General features: G+C 32.9%; 2 protein-coding genes across 2 annotated transcripts in view; one reads left to right on the plus strand and one right to left on the minus strand.

Moving 5' to 3' along the window:
• caps2 (calcyphosine 2) overlaps positions 1-6,991 on the minus strand; it is a 14,137-nt gene extending 7,146 nt beyond the window's left edge. The window contains exons 1-7 of the mRNA XM_056478543.1: positions 6,784-6,991; positions 6,639-6,679; positions 6,476-6,527; positions 6,300-6,398; positions 3,477-3,683; positions 1,426-1,493; positions 1,250-1,339 (exon numbers count right to left, since the gene is read on the minus strand). Of these exons, the coding sequence (XP_056334518.1) occupies positions 1,250-1,339; positions 1,426-1,493; positions 3,477-3,683; positions 6,300-6,398; positions 6,476-6,527; positions 6,639-6,679; positions 6,784-6,831 (605 nt within the window). The 5' untranslated portion in view covers positions 6,832-6,991. The remainder of the gene's footprint in view (positions 1-1,249; positions 1,340-1,425; positions 1,494-3,476; positions 3,684-6,299; positions 6,399-6,475; positions 6,528-6,638; positions 6,680-6,783) is intronic.
• Positions 6,992-8,935: 1,944 nt separating this feature from the next.
• glipr1b (GLI pathogenesis-related 1b) lies at positions 8,936-14,720 on the plus strand. Its single transcript, XM_056478615.1, has 5 exons — positions 8,936-9,245; positions 11,277-11,516; positions 11,607-11,722; positions 13,580-13,662; positions 14,548-14,720. The coding sequence occupies exons 1-5, from the start codon at positions 9,072-9,074 to the stop codon at positions 14,676-14,678; spliced, it is 744 nt and encodes a 247-aa protein (XP_056334590.1). The 5' UTR covers positions 8,936-9,071; the 3' UTR covers positions 14,679-14,720.
• The last annotated feature ends 2,536 nt before the right edge of the window (positions 14,721-17,256 follow it).

A 17,256-nucleotide genomic window follows, 5' to 3' on the forward strand; every position in this document is an offset into this window, starting at 1 on the left:
TGGATGTGAATGTAAAAAGCTACCCGTTTCCAACATTCATCAAAATAGCTTCTTTCGTGTTCAACAAAGTGTTTCGCTCTTCTGTTTAACACATGATAATTTGAAGTGTGTTGGAAACCGGTAGCCATTGATTTTTATAGTATATTACGCCTTTTATGGATGTAAATGTAAAAATGCTACCAGTTTCTAACATTCATAAAATATCTTTGTTTGTGTTCAACACAAATAAAAACCCTACAAATTTTAAACCATTTCTGTTTGAGTAAACAATGAGTATAAACTAGCAAAACTTCAATACTTTAAGACATGCAGAAATAAAACCTGGGAACCTATTTTTTGCAGGTTTTGTTTTTGCGAATCCACAAGAGGCCGTTGTGTACACTTTTTCCGATCTCAAATTTCTTTCGCGAGTGCCATTCGTGCTTGCTTTTCTCGTGTAAATCCATTGCTGTCAGCTGACTGTAGACTAACTGAATGACTGACTGACTGACCCACCCTCCTCCCTCCCTAAAACCAGCCTGACAGTGTTTTCAAAAGCAATCCAGAAAAAGAATAGCCCTCACCTGACTTTTACCACATTTTCAGATTTTACCACATTTTCACCCTGTTATTTACTTGTTCATTTCATTATTTGGCTTCTGCTTTGTCTTTCTGGAATTGTTTCTTACGGAGGTAAGCGGTCAGCTGGTAAGCACGAAAAGGAACGGCATCATACCACGCCATCGTGTTCTTTTTAAAGACGAAATAATTCGCAATCTCCAGAAATGTATATACTGTAGGTTTACATTTTCAGAATGAGCTTCGCTCTTCTGTTGAACACAAAAGAAGATATTTTGAAGAATGTTGGAAACCGGTAGCCTTTAATTTTAATAGTTCATTATTCCTACTATGGTTGTTAATGTAAAGAGCTACCAGTTTCCAACATTTATCAAAGTATCTTCTTTTGTGTTTGACATTTAAAAAGCAAAAAAAAGAGTAGTAAATAATGAGTAAATAATGACATTATTTTTTATATATAAATATTATTAAAAAACATACAGTTTTGGGTGAACTATCGTTTTAAGCTTAGTTTTATCAGTAGATAAATAACAATAGCAGTGCCTTGCATAGCAAAACCCCCTAATAATGTATAAAAAAAGTCGGGATGAAACCACTGTGACCTTCTCCAGATCTGTGTGTCTGTGACAAAAGTGGGGGGTTTGAAGGACAGCGTTGTGAGCGTGACTCATGTACGTGTGTGGGTTTTAACTGAGTGTGGTGAAGAGTTCTCCTGTAGCGTGGTGGGACACTCGTGGGACTGACAGACACAGCATTCTGCTCCGGATCGCTAATGACAGCCCTGCGTGAACACGAGAGAAACCTCACGATGTTATTACTCACCACAGACGGACAAAAAATGGAACAGAGAGAGAGAGAAACACTGACCTCGACAGCTGGTCCACCATAACCTGCTCAATTACAGCTTGCAGTTTCCTCTCCTCTGTAAGCCCCTCCTACTCACAAACACATAAATATAGCAACCAATTACATTCAGTGCTCATAGTAGAATTCTGGAGCAAATCCAAAACCCTCCAGCAAGGGGAGACAACCGAGTCTGGCCAAATACATGTATTAAACTAAGGGATAGTTAATCCAAAAATGACAATTTGTTCATAATTTATTTACATTCAAGAGGTTTCAATCTTTTATGAGCTTTTTTTTCTCTCTTTAAAACAAATGAAGATAATTTGAAGAATGCTGGATCCCGGTAACCATTGACATCCATATGGTAGTAGGATAAATAAATACTATGGAAGTTAATGGTTACTGGTTTCCAGCATTTGAATAAATATACATTCATTAGAAGAATCAAACTCAAACAGGATTGTGATCATTATATATGGCATAACCAAATAAAATCAAATACATTTTAATAAACAAATAGGCCCAAGTAAACCAATTTATTCTTCAATAAACCACATTAAAAGCAAAGAACAAGAATTAAATATTACTTAGAATCACAACAATGGCTAAACTGAATTCTTTTTATAATTTTTTTTTTGCAAATACAGAAAATACAGACACTGACATATAAATAAACCCCTAAAATAAAAATACATATTACATAAAATAATTAACTTTTAATTTTTAATATCCACCTACACAAAACCAGTACTTAAATATTCATTACAATGTTAAATACTGTACGTGCTAATATGTTCTGTTCAAAATAATATAAATCTGTTCTGTTCAAATCCTAAATTAATTCATTTTAATTATTATTTACCTGATATCTCTAAAAAAAATATTCTAATTAAATATTTAAAATAGACATTACAAACATGTACTAGCTAAATATGAAAAAAAAACATCATTCATTCATTTTCCTTCGGCTTAGTCCCTTTATTCATCAAGGGTCACCACAGCAAAATAAACCGACAACTTATCAAGCATATGTTTTATGCAGTGGATGTCCTTCCAGATGCAAATGCACAAAGTACTGGGAAACACTCAAATTCACACTCATACACTACGGCCAATTTCGTTTATTCAATTCACCTATAGCGCATGTCTTTGGACTGTGGAGGAAACCGGAGCACCCGGAGGAAACCCAAGCCAACACGGGGAGAACATGCGGGGGGGGTTATAGAGGTTAATACTAAACCTCTATAACCATGTAATAATTTTTGTCGCTTGAAAAAACAAGGCAAAAATACTGAAAACATACCACATATAAATCTCTGTCTGATTTTATTTTAGGTAGTTTCCAAGAAAAGATTTTCTAAATTTAAACTAAAATCACCAAGACAAGTCATAAACATGATAAAAACAATTGACCAAGTGACTAAAGATTTAACTGAAATTAAAATGAAGGCAGAAAATCTAAAAATAAAAAGAAAATATTCTTCATTCTTTCATTTTCCTTCAGCTTAGTCCCTTATTTATCAGGGGTCGCCACAGCGGAATGAACCGCCGGGACTCGAACCAGCGACCATCTTGCTGTGAGACGACAGTGCTAGCCACTGAGTCACAATTTATTAATATAGAATCATTATTATTATTATTATAGTATATTTAAAATATATTTTGTGAGATTTAAACGATGGCAGAATATATACTCAAACTGTAAATTTAAATCTATAGAAATTGTTAAAAATCTAAATTTCTAATAAATTGAAAGGAAATTTTCAGTATATTTGCATTTACTGTTATAGTATCATAATTATTGTATTATATTTACAGTATATTTTGTGAGAATAAAATGAAGGCAGAAAATAAAAAATATATATACATTCAAACTGTAAACATAAATCTCTAGAAATTTATAGTAAATATATAGTATAAATTTCAAATACATTTATAGTAAAATATCAGTACATTTTCATTTATTATTATAGTATTAATATTATTATAGTATATTTACAATAGTCTATGTCAACATTATCTGACTGTAACTTTTAAAGCACATTTTTGGTGCTGTAAATGATTGCACTCACCGCATCCCTCATCTTGCTGTTGACCTGTACGGTGTTGAAACTTGTCAGTGTTGTGTTTTTACAGGTGAAGTCGGGTGAATGCTGGTTTGGTTTGTTACTGTACTGTGGACTTCTCTGCGTCTGAGCTCTGTGGCTCAGCTGGAGTGATTCTTCATTATTTAGAGCCACTTGAGTTTGAATTGAATCCTTCATTTTGCTTGTAAAACACTGGAGGGGGAGAACACGAGACGTTAAACACTGCAATGTGATTATTATAATATACAGCAGATACAGTACAAGTATGCGTCATCATGTGTGGAAATACACTGAAAGCTTTGAAGCTTGAAAACCTCATTTAATGTCATTGCAATGAAAATGTCAATGAAAAAACTGCTCAATGATACTAAAATAAGACTGCCATAATTACTGTTTCTGTACTGGAAATATAATAAATATGTGGAAAAGGTCTAATAAAACCGCTTCTGGGTGGAAACATAATGAATATGTTACAAATCATTTTGTTATAGGACTATACAGATATGGATATACAATAAATGTTTGGCTGAAGTAAAGTCAAATACATTTCTATCAATATATTTTGTGAGAAAATAATAAATGTAAGGAAAATATTATAATAAAATTGAACTAAATCCTTTCATATTGATAACAAAACGGGTGGAAAAAACAAGAAGTAACAAGTATATACTGTGGGATAATATGGAGGAACATATCGAAAGCTTTGAAGCTTGAAGCCTTGATTCATGTAATTGCACTAAAAAAAAACACGACTAACAACTACAAGTTACTCGATGATACTAAAATAACAGTGCCATAACTACTGTTTCTGTACTGGAAATATAGTAAATGTGGGCAAAAGGTAAAAAAAAACTGCTTTTGTGTGGAAACATAATGAATATGTACCTAACCGTTTTGTTACGGAACTATACTGATATGGATATATAATAAATATTTGGCTAAAGTAAAACCAAATACATTTCTATCAATATATTTTGTGAGAAAATAACAAATGTGAGGAAAATATTATAATAAGTAAATCCTCCATCTTGATAACAAAACATAAGGAAAAAAACAAGCAGTCACAAGTACAAAATGTGGGATAATATGGAGGAACAAGCTTTGCAGCTTGAGAGCCTAATTTATGTAACTCCACTGGAAAAAAAATACAATAGTTACTAAATAATACTAAAACAACAGTGTCATAAGTATGGTTTCTGTACTGGGAATATAATAAATGTGTGGAAAAGGTCAAATGAAACAAAATAGCATTTGTTTGGAAACATGATGAATGTGTTAGAATTTGTTTCGTTATGGACAGGGGTCCCACGCTTTCAAGCATAGCAGATTCAAAGACTTTTGAAAACACCATTCATTTTAAATCAATAATTCATATACCCCAGCATATGTAGCATCATGAAAGTCCATACTGTACTAAACACTTCACTTAAAATTTACATTAAAAATGTCAGAGTAATTTTCAAAAATTGACCGTTTTAAAAAGTCCTGTTCAAAGAAATGTAATAAAATTTGTTGAGTTCAATACAGTTTCTGAAATATCTATAAAATATGCATTATTTCTCAGTGTTACTGTACAATATACAAATTTAAGATTTTTAACTTTCTCTAGAAAAAGAATTTCTCAGTTTTTTTGGTTCTGTTTTTGACAATTAAATACAATTGCTGAAATAACACCAGACACAAACTTTAGTTCAAATTTAATTCAAGCACTTTCTAGGACCTGTGTTTGTTTATGTACTTACCTGTATGGAAATATAGTGATATGGAAATATAATAAACGTTTGGCTAAAGTAAAACCAAATGTATTTCTATCAATATATTTTGAGAGAAAATGATAAATGTGAGGAAAAAATAATAATAAGATTGAATTAAATCCTTCATCTTGATAACAAAACAGTGAAGAAACAATAATAGTGTACACTAAGTGGGAAAATTAAGGAGCAACATATCAAAAGCTTTGCAGCTTGAAAGCCCAAATCATGTAATTGCGCTGAAAAAAAAACACAACTAACAACTACAACAGTTACTCAATGATACTAAAATAAGAGTGCCATAATTACTGTTTCTGTACTGTAAATATAGTAAATGTGTGCAAAAGGTCAAATAAAAGTGCTTTTTGTTGTGTGTGGAAACATGAAAACGTATTATAAATCAATTTGTTGTGGAACTATAGTGATATGGAAATATAAGTATTGATTTGGCCAAAGTAAAATCAAATACATTTCTATCAATATATTTTGATGCATATTAATAATCAATACATCTTAATAATAAGAATAAATTAAATCCATCTTGATAACAAAATCGATAGCTACTCAATAATACTAAAATAACAGTGTCATAATGACTGTTTCTGTTCTGGAAATATAATAAATGTATGGAAAAGTTCAAATTAAACTAAATAGTTTGTGTGTGAAAACATGATAAATGTGTTTATATGATAAATTGTTGTGTTATGGAATTAGACTGATGTGAAAATATGACAAACATTTGGCTAAAGTCAAATCTAATACATTTATATTAATACATTTTGTGCGAAAATAATAAATGTGAAAAAATATATAATAACACTGAATTAAATCCTTGATAACAAAACAGAATAAAGAAAGAACACATTATTACAAGTATACACTATGTGAAGAAATGGAGCAACATATCGAAAGCTTTGCAGCCTGAAAGCCTAATTCATGTAATAGCGCTGAAATAACTACCAGTACTTTACAATCTTTTGTGCACCACACATAAAAGACTACATAATGACAGTATATTTAGGGGGAGCTGTTGCTTTTTAAGATGTTGAATAAGCACCTGCTTCGTCGGTGTGGAGGCTGAAGAGCCCCAGCTCATGGCTGACAGATCTCCTGAAACAATCTTCATAGCAGCATCCTTTACATGTATGGCAAGATGCTGTAAAAATAACAACAGTAGTGTAAATCTGTCCTCCTTTCCTGTCATTTGTATAATCAGTCACGTCTTGTTCTTACCTCCTCTTCCTCCTCCGTGTTTTGCAGGGCGTCTAACTTTAGCACAGGAACTCTGTGAGCGATTTATTAATAATAAGTGACACAAAATAATTAACTACTTGTGTTTTCGACAGACAACATGACAATGTGTGTTTGCAGGGTGTGTTTATTTCTCTAAACTTACTCTGCTGGCCTGGTCCTGCGGTCTGCTCCAGACATTTTATGCTTCGGAGATGAAGTAAATAAACGTTATATTAAAATGACTGAAACGACTTGGCGTCAACACCTGTTCGTCTTATAAAGTTAACGGTAGAATTATACATACTTACCTGTTGTCCACTTTTTTGTAAGGGTGAATATTTCGCGTTTGCGTTCATTGTTAGTTGTGTACTTTCCACTGTTTATTTTAAATTACAAGGTTTTAAAGAGGTTTCCACTTCCTCGCCCCCGTTGCTGTGGGTGATTTTAAACCCAACACAGGCAACGCTTAAAAGCGGGACCGTCATGGTAAGAGGATTATGGGTAATGTAGTCTTAAATGTGCAAACAACAAAAATAAGAAATGAATACCATGATGATGCATTTATAAGGATTATATTCACTTTAACTAAGGAATAGAAAAATAACTTAATTAAATCAATTTATTACTATTACTATTACTATTAAAACCAGCATTTAGTACAAACAATAGTACAATTATTAATCATATGTAAATAATAATTATAAAATATAAACTATACAATTATTCATAACTATAGTAAAATAATCGAAACATTCCCTAAAAATACATTTTATTTATTATATTTTAACTTGATTTTCTATTTTGGGGGAAAAAATCAGGGCACTGACATGTAAATATATACCACTAAAAAGAAAAATAGATATAATAATATTAGCCATAATAACTAAACTGAAGTTTAAATATTAATTGCAATGTTTAATGCATGTTAAACTAAGTTGGCCGTAGTGTATGAGTATGGGTGTTTCCTAGTACTGGGTGGAAGCTGGAAGGGCATCCGATGCGTAAAACATATGCTGGAATAGTTGGCGGTTCATTCCGCGGTGGCGACCTCTGATAAATAAGGGACTAAGTCGAAGGAAAATGAATGAATGAATGCGTGTTAATATTCTCTGATAAATCTAAAATAAATTACATTCTTTTTATTATAAAATAAATTTACTACTATTTACCTGACATAAAAATGTACTTTACATTTAGTTTTAAAACAGACATTCTAAACCTGTAGGCCTACTAAATATGTCAAAATTGCTATTTTTGTTGCGCACTTTATTTAATAATTTATTTAGCTGATAATACCCATAATAATTAAGCTGAAATTCTAATATCCATCTACACAAAATGCTGCGTTTAAATATAAGTTACAGTGTTAAAGGCTTCTTTATATGCTCTGATAAATCCAATATAAATTAAAATAAATTAAGTACTATTTACCTGACATTGAAAAGTACTCTAAATTAAATTTTAAAATATACATTCTGAATATGTACTAAATATGGCAAAATTGCTATTTTTGTAGCATACTTTATTTATTAAATTATTTATGTAGCTGATAATAACCATAATAATAAGGCTGAAATTCTAACATACACCTACAGAAAACTAATGCTGCATTGAAATATTAGTTACAATGTTAAATGCTTCTTAATATACTCTAATAAATCCAAAATAAATGTAAAAAAATTATCCAATACATTAAAAGTAGGCTACTCTAAATTAAATTTTAAAATAGACATACCAAATGCGTCAAAATCGCCATTTTTTGCAGTTTTTATTTATTAATTTATGTAACTGATAAGAAGCATAATAATTATGCTGAAATTCTAATAAACAAAACTATTACTGCGTTTAAATATTAAATACAATTTCAAATATGCGTTTTAATGTTCTGATAAATCCAAAATAAAGTAACTTTTATTTTATAAAATGAATTCATTATAGGCTACTATTTACCTGACTTAAAAAAATAGCTCTAAATTCAACTTTAAAATAGACAATCTAAATGTGTCGGCTACTTAATATGGAAAAATAACCATAATAATTAAGCTGAAATTCTATTATGCACCTACACAAAAAAACTGCGTTTAAGTATTATTACAATGTTAAATGCGTGTTAATGTGTTCTGATAAATCCAAAATAAATTATTTTCAATTACCATTTACCTGACATTAAAAAACAACCCTACATTATTTTTAAATAGACATTATAAATGTGTACTAAATATAGCAACAACAAAAAATTAACGTTAGCAGCATTTGGGCTGAAGTGTGCGTGCGCGCGTGGATGCAATGCGGGCGCGTGAACTCGTGCGTGAGTCCTGAAGACAAAGAACCCCGCGCATTAAACATTTTTCGTGACATGGTGGGTGGTTCTGTTTCGGTCCTTTAAAAAGACCCTGTGCAGGCAGACAGACAGACACTGAGAGAGAGAGAGAGAGAGAGAGAGAGAGAGAGAGAGAGAGCGACAGACACAGAGGGAGAAAGAGAGTGGGCAAATCCACGGCGCCATGACGCACAGGTCAGCGCGTCTCCTGCAGTGATGCTCCATTGACTCATTTATCCGGAGCGAAGCAGCGGCTCAGGACACTCTCCTCCTGCCATGGACTCTCTCGGCGGTCTCCTCTTGCGGATATCGGTTGTTCTGTTCGGCTCCTGCAGCGTTCTGGCGCTCCTACCGGGAATCACGGAACCGGAGTTCATCCGCAGGTGTGTGAAGGCGCACAACACGCACCGCGCGCGCGTCAGTCCACCTGCGGCCAGTGCGCGCTCCATGGTAAGACAGGTGTTCGGCATGCAGGTATTTCCAGCAGCAGTTATGTTACATTTTACACAAACCATCGTATTTTAGAATTGTTTGTGTATGTCGTGTTTACTTGTTTTCATTGTTCATGCGTGTATTTATATGTGTGTGAAACTCATTGGACCAGTGTTTCACATTTTAAATGTGCATAGTTGCATGTTTATGATACACACACAACATTTCGTTTTGTTTTGATCTCAGGGTGTTTGGGATTAAGGATAACAAATATGTACAACCATTATTGTGGTTGCCATGGCAATGGAGAGATGTTTTTGTATGAGAGGAAAGAGTGGGGTCTCTGTTGTGTGTGTGTGTGTGTGTGTGTGTGTGTGTGTGTGTGTGTTTGTGTATTGATCTAGAGTGTATTTTTGTTGTTGTTTGTGAGCAGTAAGAGAATGAAAAGAAATAAAAGGTCTTTTTGATTGTGATGTTGCCTGAAGAAGCTTCAAGACATTTTTTCAGATATCTATTCATTAATAAAGAAATGCGTTATTTATTCTTATAAACTGTGTGTTTTAATTAGCTTATATTTAAAAATAGTATTTTAGTTTCAATGGTTAATATCAATACGTTTTTTTTTTTACATAATAAATATAATAATAATAATAATAATAATAATAATAATCCCTTACATTTATACAGCGCTTTTCTTGACATTCAAAGCGCTTTACACATTTTTGGGGAAATCTCCTCATCCACCACCAGTGTGCAGCATCCACCAGGATGACGCCACGGCAGCCATATTGCACCAGACTGCACACCAGCTGATTGGTGGAGAGGAGACAGAGTGATGAAGCTAATTATGATATGGGGATGGTTAGGAGGCCATGATGGACAGAGGCCAGTGGGCAAATTTGGCCAGGATGCCGGGGTTAAACCCCTACTCATTTTCGAAGGACATCCTGGGATTTTTAATGACCACAGAGAGTCAGGACCTCGGTTTAACGTCTCATCCGAAAGACGGAGCTTACCGAGCAGTATAGGGTCTCCATCAATATACTGGGGCGTTAGGACCCACACAGACCCACACAGACAGTTGAGCACCCCCCCAGCTAGTCTGACTAACACCCCTTCCAACTGCAACCTAACTTTCCCATGTGGTCTCCCATCCAGGTACTGACTGCTTAGCTTCTGTGGGCGACCAAACAACCAAAGTTAGTTCACACAAGTTACATTTTTTAAGACACCACAACTATAATGAAAATGACAAAAAGGAGTGATATAGTGGGAACCAGCTGATGAATAATGAAACATTGAGAACCAATCAGAAAGAACTTGAGCATTTAAAGTGGCAGGTGACAAAACTCAAGAGTGCATGCATTAAATAGGTATTGTTAAATCTAAGACCTAAAGATTAAAGGTTTTTTTTTGTCTTCAGTAGAACATTAAATAAGATTTTTAGCTGAAATTGTGGTCCTTGGTGATTCAGGCAACGGGAACCAGCACTTTGACAGACCAAAAAAATCAAACAGAGCCCAAAACTAAATAAACACAAGTAGCACCAAACTATGTATTGACATCTCATGAACAAAAGAATACATTAATAAAATAATTCTGTATATTAAACTGATTATTATTTATATTATTAACCGAAAATCAGCCTAAAATTAACCTAAAGTCTTAGCACAAAGTTCAAAAACAGTTAAAAAAAACTTCTCAGTTTTGTTAAACTGTCTCTTTAAAAACAATGCTGTGAGCTGAGGCTAATGTCATCATTTAGAGTCATTATCTATGTAGTTATTATTGTTGATGTGGATGGGCTTACATTTTAGTTTTAGTGGAGCTTGTTCATTTCCCAGTTCTGGGTTGTGGCTGGAAGGGCATTCACTGTCTAAAACATATGCAGGATAAGTTGGCGGTTCGTTGGTGACCCCTAATAAATAAAGGGACTAAGCCGGAGGAAACTGAATGACTGAATGACTGAATGGAGCTTGTTCATTTGTCAGTCATATATTACTGTGTCAGATTTGAATTATTATTGTATTATGTGTATTTTTTTCACAGTCCTGGGACAAAGAATTGGCCAAAGGAGCAAGAGAGCGGGCGAGAAACTGCAAGGGTTCTCATTACCCTAGTCTAGGACATTTCGGGCACCCGCTGTTCGGATGGATGGGAGAGAACATCTGGCTGGGGTCTCCGTTTTCAGCCTTCTCAGTAGAGAACGCAGTACACCGATGGAGCAAAGAAGGAGCGTATTCCCTCAAAAATAACAACTGCTCGAGGATGTGTGGACACTACGCACAGGTACAGTATCTCAAAATTTTCATCTTGATATTTTTCAGCTCTAAAATCCAATCTTTCTTTATTCAGCTTGTGTTTGCGCATGTGTTTCAGTTAATGTGGTCTACAAGCTTCAAGATGGGCTGTGCTGTAAATGTGTGCTCCAAAGGAATCGAAAACTTCTCCACCCACCCGGAGTCAACTATTTTTGTGTGCAACTATGGCGATACGTAAGTTTGACATAATATTTACTTTTCACAAGTCAAGTCAAGCTTTTGTTATTGCGCTACATGTGTGGACAAACAGTACAATGAAATGGTATGCCTTGCAGGACCACGGTGATACATAAATATACATAATCTTAAATATAAACAACACAGGACACAAGAGCTATTTTAAACCTCTACAAAACTAACACACCAGAGCGGTAATCTAACTATACTAGCTACTATCTATGCATACTTAAACTTAGACATTATCAAAGATAGAATATACAAGTGCTTTTACATTAGACAGAACAATATTGTTCAAATATTCACAGGTAAACATTGTTTTCCTTATTGATTCCTTGTAAGATAGAGTTTAAGTAAAGTGTCCGGTGAATATGGAGAGAAGAATGTTTCTACTGGTGGTTTGTCAAACCCACTCACCTGTTATTGGGTTAAATTTGGATCAAGCATGCAATACTAAGGTTTCAACAATCAACAAAAGAAAAATTTTAATGTTTTTTTTCTGGAATAAAAAATAGTGTAAGAATATTTTTATTATTATAAAGAACATTTTTTGTTTCAATATTTGTTAAATGGGGCCAGTTGAGTGCAACAGTTGGGTCTTGAAAGTAAAAATTCAGGTATAAACTTTCAAATAAAGGTACAAAAGCTGTCACTTTGGCGGTTTCCTGTTCCCAAAGGATCCTTATTAGTACCTAAATTAGGAATACTCCAAAACAAATTCTGGGTCAAAAACAAAACTGAAAATTCTGGATGCACTTGGGACAAAACTTACTGGAAAATGCTTCGGAATAAAATTAATAAATTAATGTGAAGTAATTATGATTTAGATTAAGATTTTTAAAGAATTTAACATAATAACTTAAATTATACTGATTAAAAAAAAAAAAATCACAATCCTATAAAATAACTACATTTTATAGACAGTAAAATTAGCAAATGAGTTGAGAGGTGTCATTTTACTGGTGTTGCCATGACAGTACACAGTAGCATTATTGCAAGCAGCAGGAGCAAGTATACTATATAGAAATGACCTGTCGGTGCATTATTTTAGCAAACTTTGCTTTTCCAGTGAGCAAGTACACGAGCTACATGGCTGTAGCACATGCACAAGCTAGTTGCCGATACGCTCCATTGCTCTTTCAATTTGGTCAGCAACAAACCGACCTTGCACAGCACAAGCCATTAAAATGAGTGGGTTTCATAGCGCAGTGCTTTCCTCATCCATTGTGAAAGCCACTCCAGACCATGCAGTTATTACAGCTGAAGGGAGAATACAACCAACATAGCCTTATACTAAAAAGTACAAACGTGTGCCTTATGGTACCTTTCAAAAGTGTCCTTTAGTAAATTTATGTGAAACTCTTAGATACAAACATGTACCTTTCGAAAGCGCACCACCACATTGACAGCTTTTGTACCTTTATTTCTGAGAGGATTTAAACATAGACTTGTTGTGAGCTCAGAGGATGTTTACAGATAGCAATGCTTCATGGGATTGTAGTTCTTTACTTTATTAAAGCCGTTAATTACAGTTTTACTTGTACTTTTACCTTTTAGTCTGATTTATACTTTCATATTCTTTGTTTTAAATCATAAAGATTTATCTTGTAGTAGGTTGGCTTTAATAAAACGTTTTTTTAAATTCTATGAAAAAATGAATGTAGCCAATAGCCAGCGCTGCTGAAAATTTTGACATGCCCAAATGTAATCTATACTGACTGTTATATTGAATGTTATTGGCACACATTCACCTTACACTGCGCTAGTGTAATAAAGTACAGTAGAGGTCAGAATATGTCTCTGTCTGCCTCTTGTGGTGATGTCTAATATTGTTAGTCAAACATGCTGTTTCAGAGGACACGTTCATGGTGTAACTCCATATATTGCAATGGGCTGCAATGGATGTGGATCAGAGATCTGCAGAGACAACGTTTGTAGTAAGAGCATTTACAGTAAACATCACATTCAGACCTTATGTATCAAAGTGTGTGTGTATGTATGTGCAAATATCTATCTATCTATCTATCTATCTATCTATCTATCTATCTATCTATCTATCTATCTATCTATCTATCTATCTATCTATCTATCTGTCTGTCTGTCTGTCTGTCTGTCTGTCTGTCTGTCTGTCTGTCTGTCTGTCTGTCTATCTATCTGTGTCTGTGTGTCTGTCTGTCTATCTATCTGTGTGTCTGTCTGTCTAGCTATCTATCTGTCCATCTATCTGTGTGTCTGTCTGTCTATCTATCTGTGTGTCTGTCTGTCTATCTATCTATCTGTCCATCTATCTGTGTGTCTGTGTGTCTGTCTGTCTGTCTGTCTGTATCTATCGTTTTACTACTAGTTTTTCCTACTTTTTTAGTTAATTATATTTTTGTAGTTTTTATAGAATCATTTTTAAAACTTAAATAAATGAGAAATATAAATAATTAATTTTTATATTTTCCATTTTCATTTTAAAGTTATAAAATAGTAATTTTGTTGTTAAAATCTTTTATAATTAAATAAATATCTATACTGTATTTTTTTGACTTTTACTCTTTTAATAAATCAATTTAAACTAAAATGAGAGATATTTTCATATATTGTATTTTATTTAAGATTTATTTATTTTTTAAGTAACAAAATGGTATAGTTTATTTATCTAAACTAACCCTGCTGTGATCAATAAAGCGTAATCAACACAGAAAAAAAAAGTAATTTTATATATATATATTCCACTATATAATTCCACTATTTGCATATTTACATCCACTTTTCCCAGTATGACATCTTCTGAACCTACATCTTGCTCACATGTGCTGTAACATCATTCTTTACAGGATATGATTGGTTCCCTGGCTGGGATTATGGCCCGCCCTCTTCAGCCCACAGTGTTTCCTATTGGCTGACTAATCTTGGACTGTGTCTACTAGGAGTTTGCTGGCTACTGCACTTTTATGCAACACATTAATGTCAGTCTGTGAACCTGTTACATAACATCTTTACATCTTGCCATCATGTCTATTCAGATTCAAATATTAATCACTATTAATAATCACTATGATACGAAGAAATCTATTTATAACTTTAAAAGAAAAAAAGATATACAGCTATGGAAAAATAACAGGCTATGGAAAAATAACAAGCTACTTGAAAAAAGGTTTCTCAGGATTCACTGAATCAATTAAGTGTGGGTTTGATTAAAATGTTAATATTAGTTTTATTTCATAAAGGTTTTAAAATGTCCAAATTAAAGGTTACATAACGTCCAAATTTCAAATCCAAATACTGTCGATTAGAGCTTTTTTTGCTGAAAATTGTCAAAATAAAACTTTTTTCATTTGTTGTGAGAGAAAAGGATTTATTACAGCAAAAATTCATCTCAAGTTAAAACATTGGTATTGTGTTGTCTTAAAATAATGTAACTATGTCTGAAAACACAGCATCTTTTCTATGTAATCCTGATTTTCAAATTCAACAAATCCATTTGAAACAATGTCATCAGACCTTTAAAGAATAAAAGAAATATTGAAATTTTACTCAAATTCATATGTAAGTCCAGGAAATCTAAAGAAACTGAGAATTTCCAAGTGGTCTTTTTCCAGTGGCTGTGTATATCATGTATATATCATTTCCCTTTCTGCTGTGTGTAAATCATTTATTTTATTTGCCATATACACAGTAGCTCTGTAAATGAATTTGATTAGAAAAAAAGTTATGTTTGACAAGTTGAATAAACTCGAGTTGATATTTTATACTATTATTGGTTGCCTTGTGTGATTTTTCTTACAAAAAAATGACCAAAAATATGATTATATCAGCAAATATTAATTTCTGTGAAATTAAGTGAAAGTTCCCCAAAAACTGAAAATTCTGTCATCATTTTTTCACCCTTCACTTATCACAGACCTGTTTGAGCTTCTTTTTTCTGTTGAGCACAAAAGAAGATATTTTGAAGAATGTTGAAAACTGACTTCCAATACGTGGTTTTGTTATTAACATTTGTTATTTCCGTCCTATTTTAAACGTTTCTTCCTATTTTAAAACAAAACATTGTCCTTTGTTGCCAATTTGAATAAACCCGTGTTGATATTTAATACTCTTACTAACTGCCTTGGGTGGTTTTATAAAAAAAAATATTTCTCTATATCCACTAGAGAATTTCGAAACACTCCTTTATATACTCCTATATATATATATATATATATATATATATATATATATATATATATATATATATATATATATATTATATATATATATATATATTATTTATTTTTTATTTTTTTTGCATCACAAAAAAATAAATAAATATGTGCATGACCGCCAATTTTTAAGTTGACAAATAGAAAAAAAATAAACTTCATGTCTCCTATTATTCAAATGTTTTTAATTCTATATTTAAATGTGTTACAGTATACTACCTGTATCGATTGTGACCATTTAAAGATTTCCACCAAGATGTAAATTTTAAGAAAAAAAAAAAGATTTATACATCATCTGAAAGCAGTATAAATTAGCTTTGCATTGATGCTAGGTTTATTAGGATTAGGAAAATATTTGACAGAGAACTTACTATTGAGAACATGATCTTTACTTAATCTGGCATAAAAGAAAAATCTATGCATTTGGACCCATTCAATGCATTTTTCTTTATTGCCAAAAATATACTCGAACAACATAAGAATGTTTTTGTCTTCGAGAGTCACAATTAGCTTTGTTTTAGCCAAGACGTCAATTAGATGTCTTTTAACAGTTTTAAAAAATGCTTTCTGGTTTCTAGATGTCTGAGCAGGAAGCATGTATATGGGTCTGGTCATGTGACTGTTACATTAAAATCGAAACAATCTTTCTTTATTAAAATGTTACATTTCTTGGCCAAAGCCAACAACAACCCCTTTAGAGCTTCCAGAAAAAAAATACCACCTCTCGGGCAGTATGCTCAGGCATTCTGCACGAATGGGGAAACATCAAATTCTCCAAAACTGTTTGCCAAGTTTACGATTACATTACATATTTAGAATCACAAATAAAATTAAACAACATCTGTCTCAGAAGTTTCATTTATAAATATTTGAATCAAACTAAATCTGCATATTTTCAGGTTCCCCGAGCTAATGCGCATGCGCACTGGAAAGGAACGAGATCACGACACCAACCCTCATTTATGGCAGTGTTACACATTATCATCCTCTGGGAAATGTTTCGTAAGATCGTGCTGTTCTTCTGAAGTAATCCACAACTTGGTCTTGATGGCTAAATATAAAATGAAATATCAGCTGAAATATCAGCGACTCTTTGTTTACAAGTTTGTGGGTGTTTGAGTAGTTGCTGTCATGTGATGTGCGTTTGACAGGATGGATTTTACCGTTTGTTTCATACAGATTACAAAACCAAAAAAACCTTTGTTTTCAAGTGCACATGGTTCATTTAAAAGTACAGATTTCAAGCTTTATGTGGATGTATTTCTTATGTCTGTGAATCAAGTATTCGCTGAGATTCCAGTGCATTTGTTAACCACAAAACCTGTCGTAAAAGCACACGTCTGG

The sequence above is a fragment of the Danio aesculapii genome, chromosome 18 (assembly GCF_903798145.1).
Source record: "Danio aesculapii chromosome 18, fDanAes4.1, whole genome shotgun sequence".
Lineage (NCBI taxonomy): Eukaryota > Metazoa > Chordata > Actinopteri > Cypriniformes > Danionidae > Danio > Danio aesculapii.

What these genes read in the sequence shown, in the direction of transcription:
- glipr1b (XM_056478615.1), top strand. Translation starts at nt 9,072, where the DNA reads ATGGACTCTCTCGGCGGTCTCCTCTTGCGGATATCGGTTGTTCTGTTC. An exon ending in GTGTGCAACTATGGCGATAC is followed by an intron (nt 11,723 to 13,579) that starts GTAAGTTTGACA and finishes ATGCTGTTTCAG; the next exon opens with AGGACACGTTCATGGTGTAA. An exon ending in CTGCAGAGACAACGTTTGTA is followed by an intron (nt 13,663 to 14,547) that starts GTAAGAGCATTT and finishes CATTCTTTACAG; the next exon opens with GATATGATTGGTTCCCTGGC.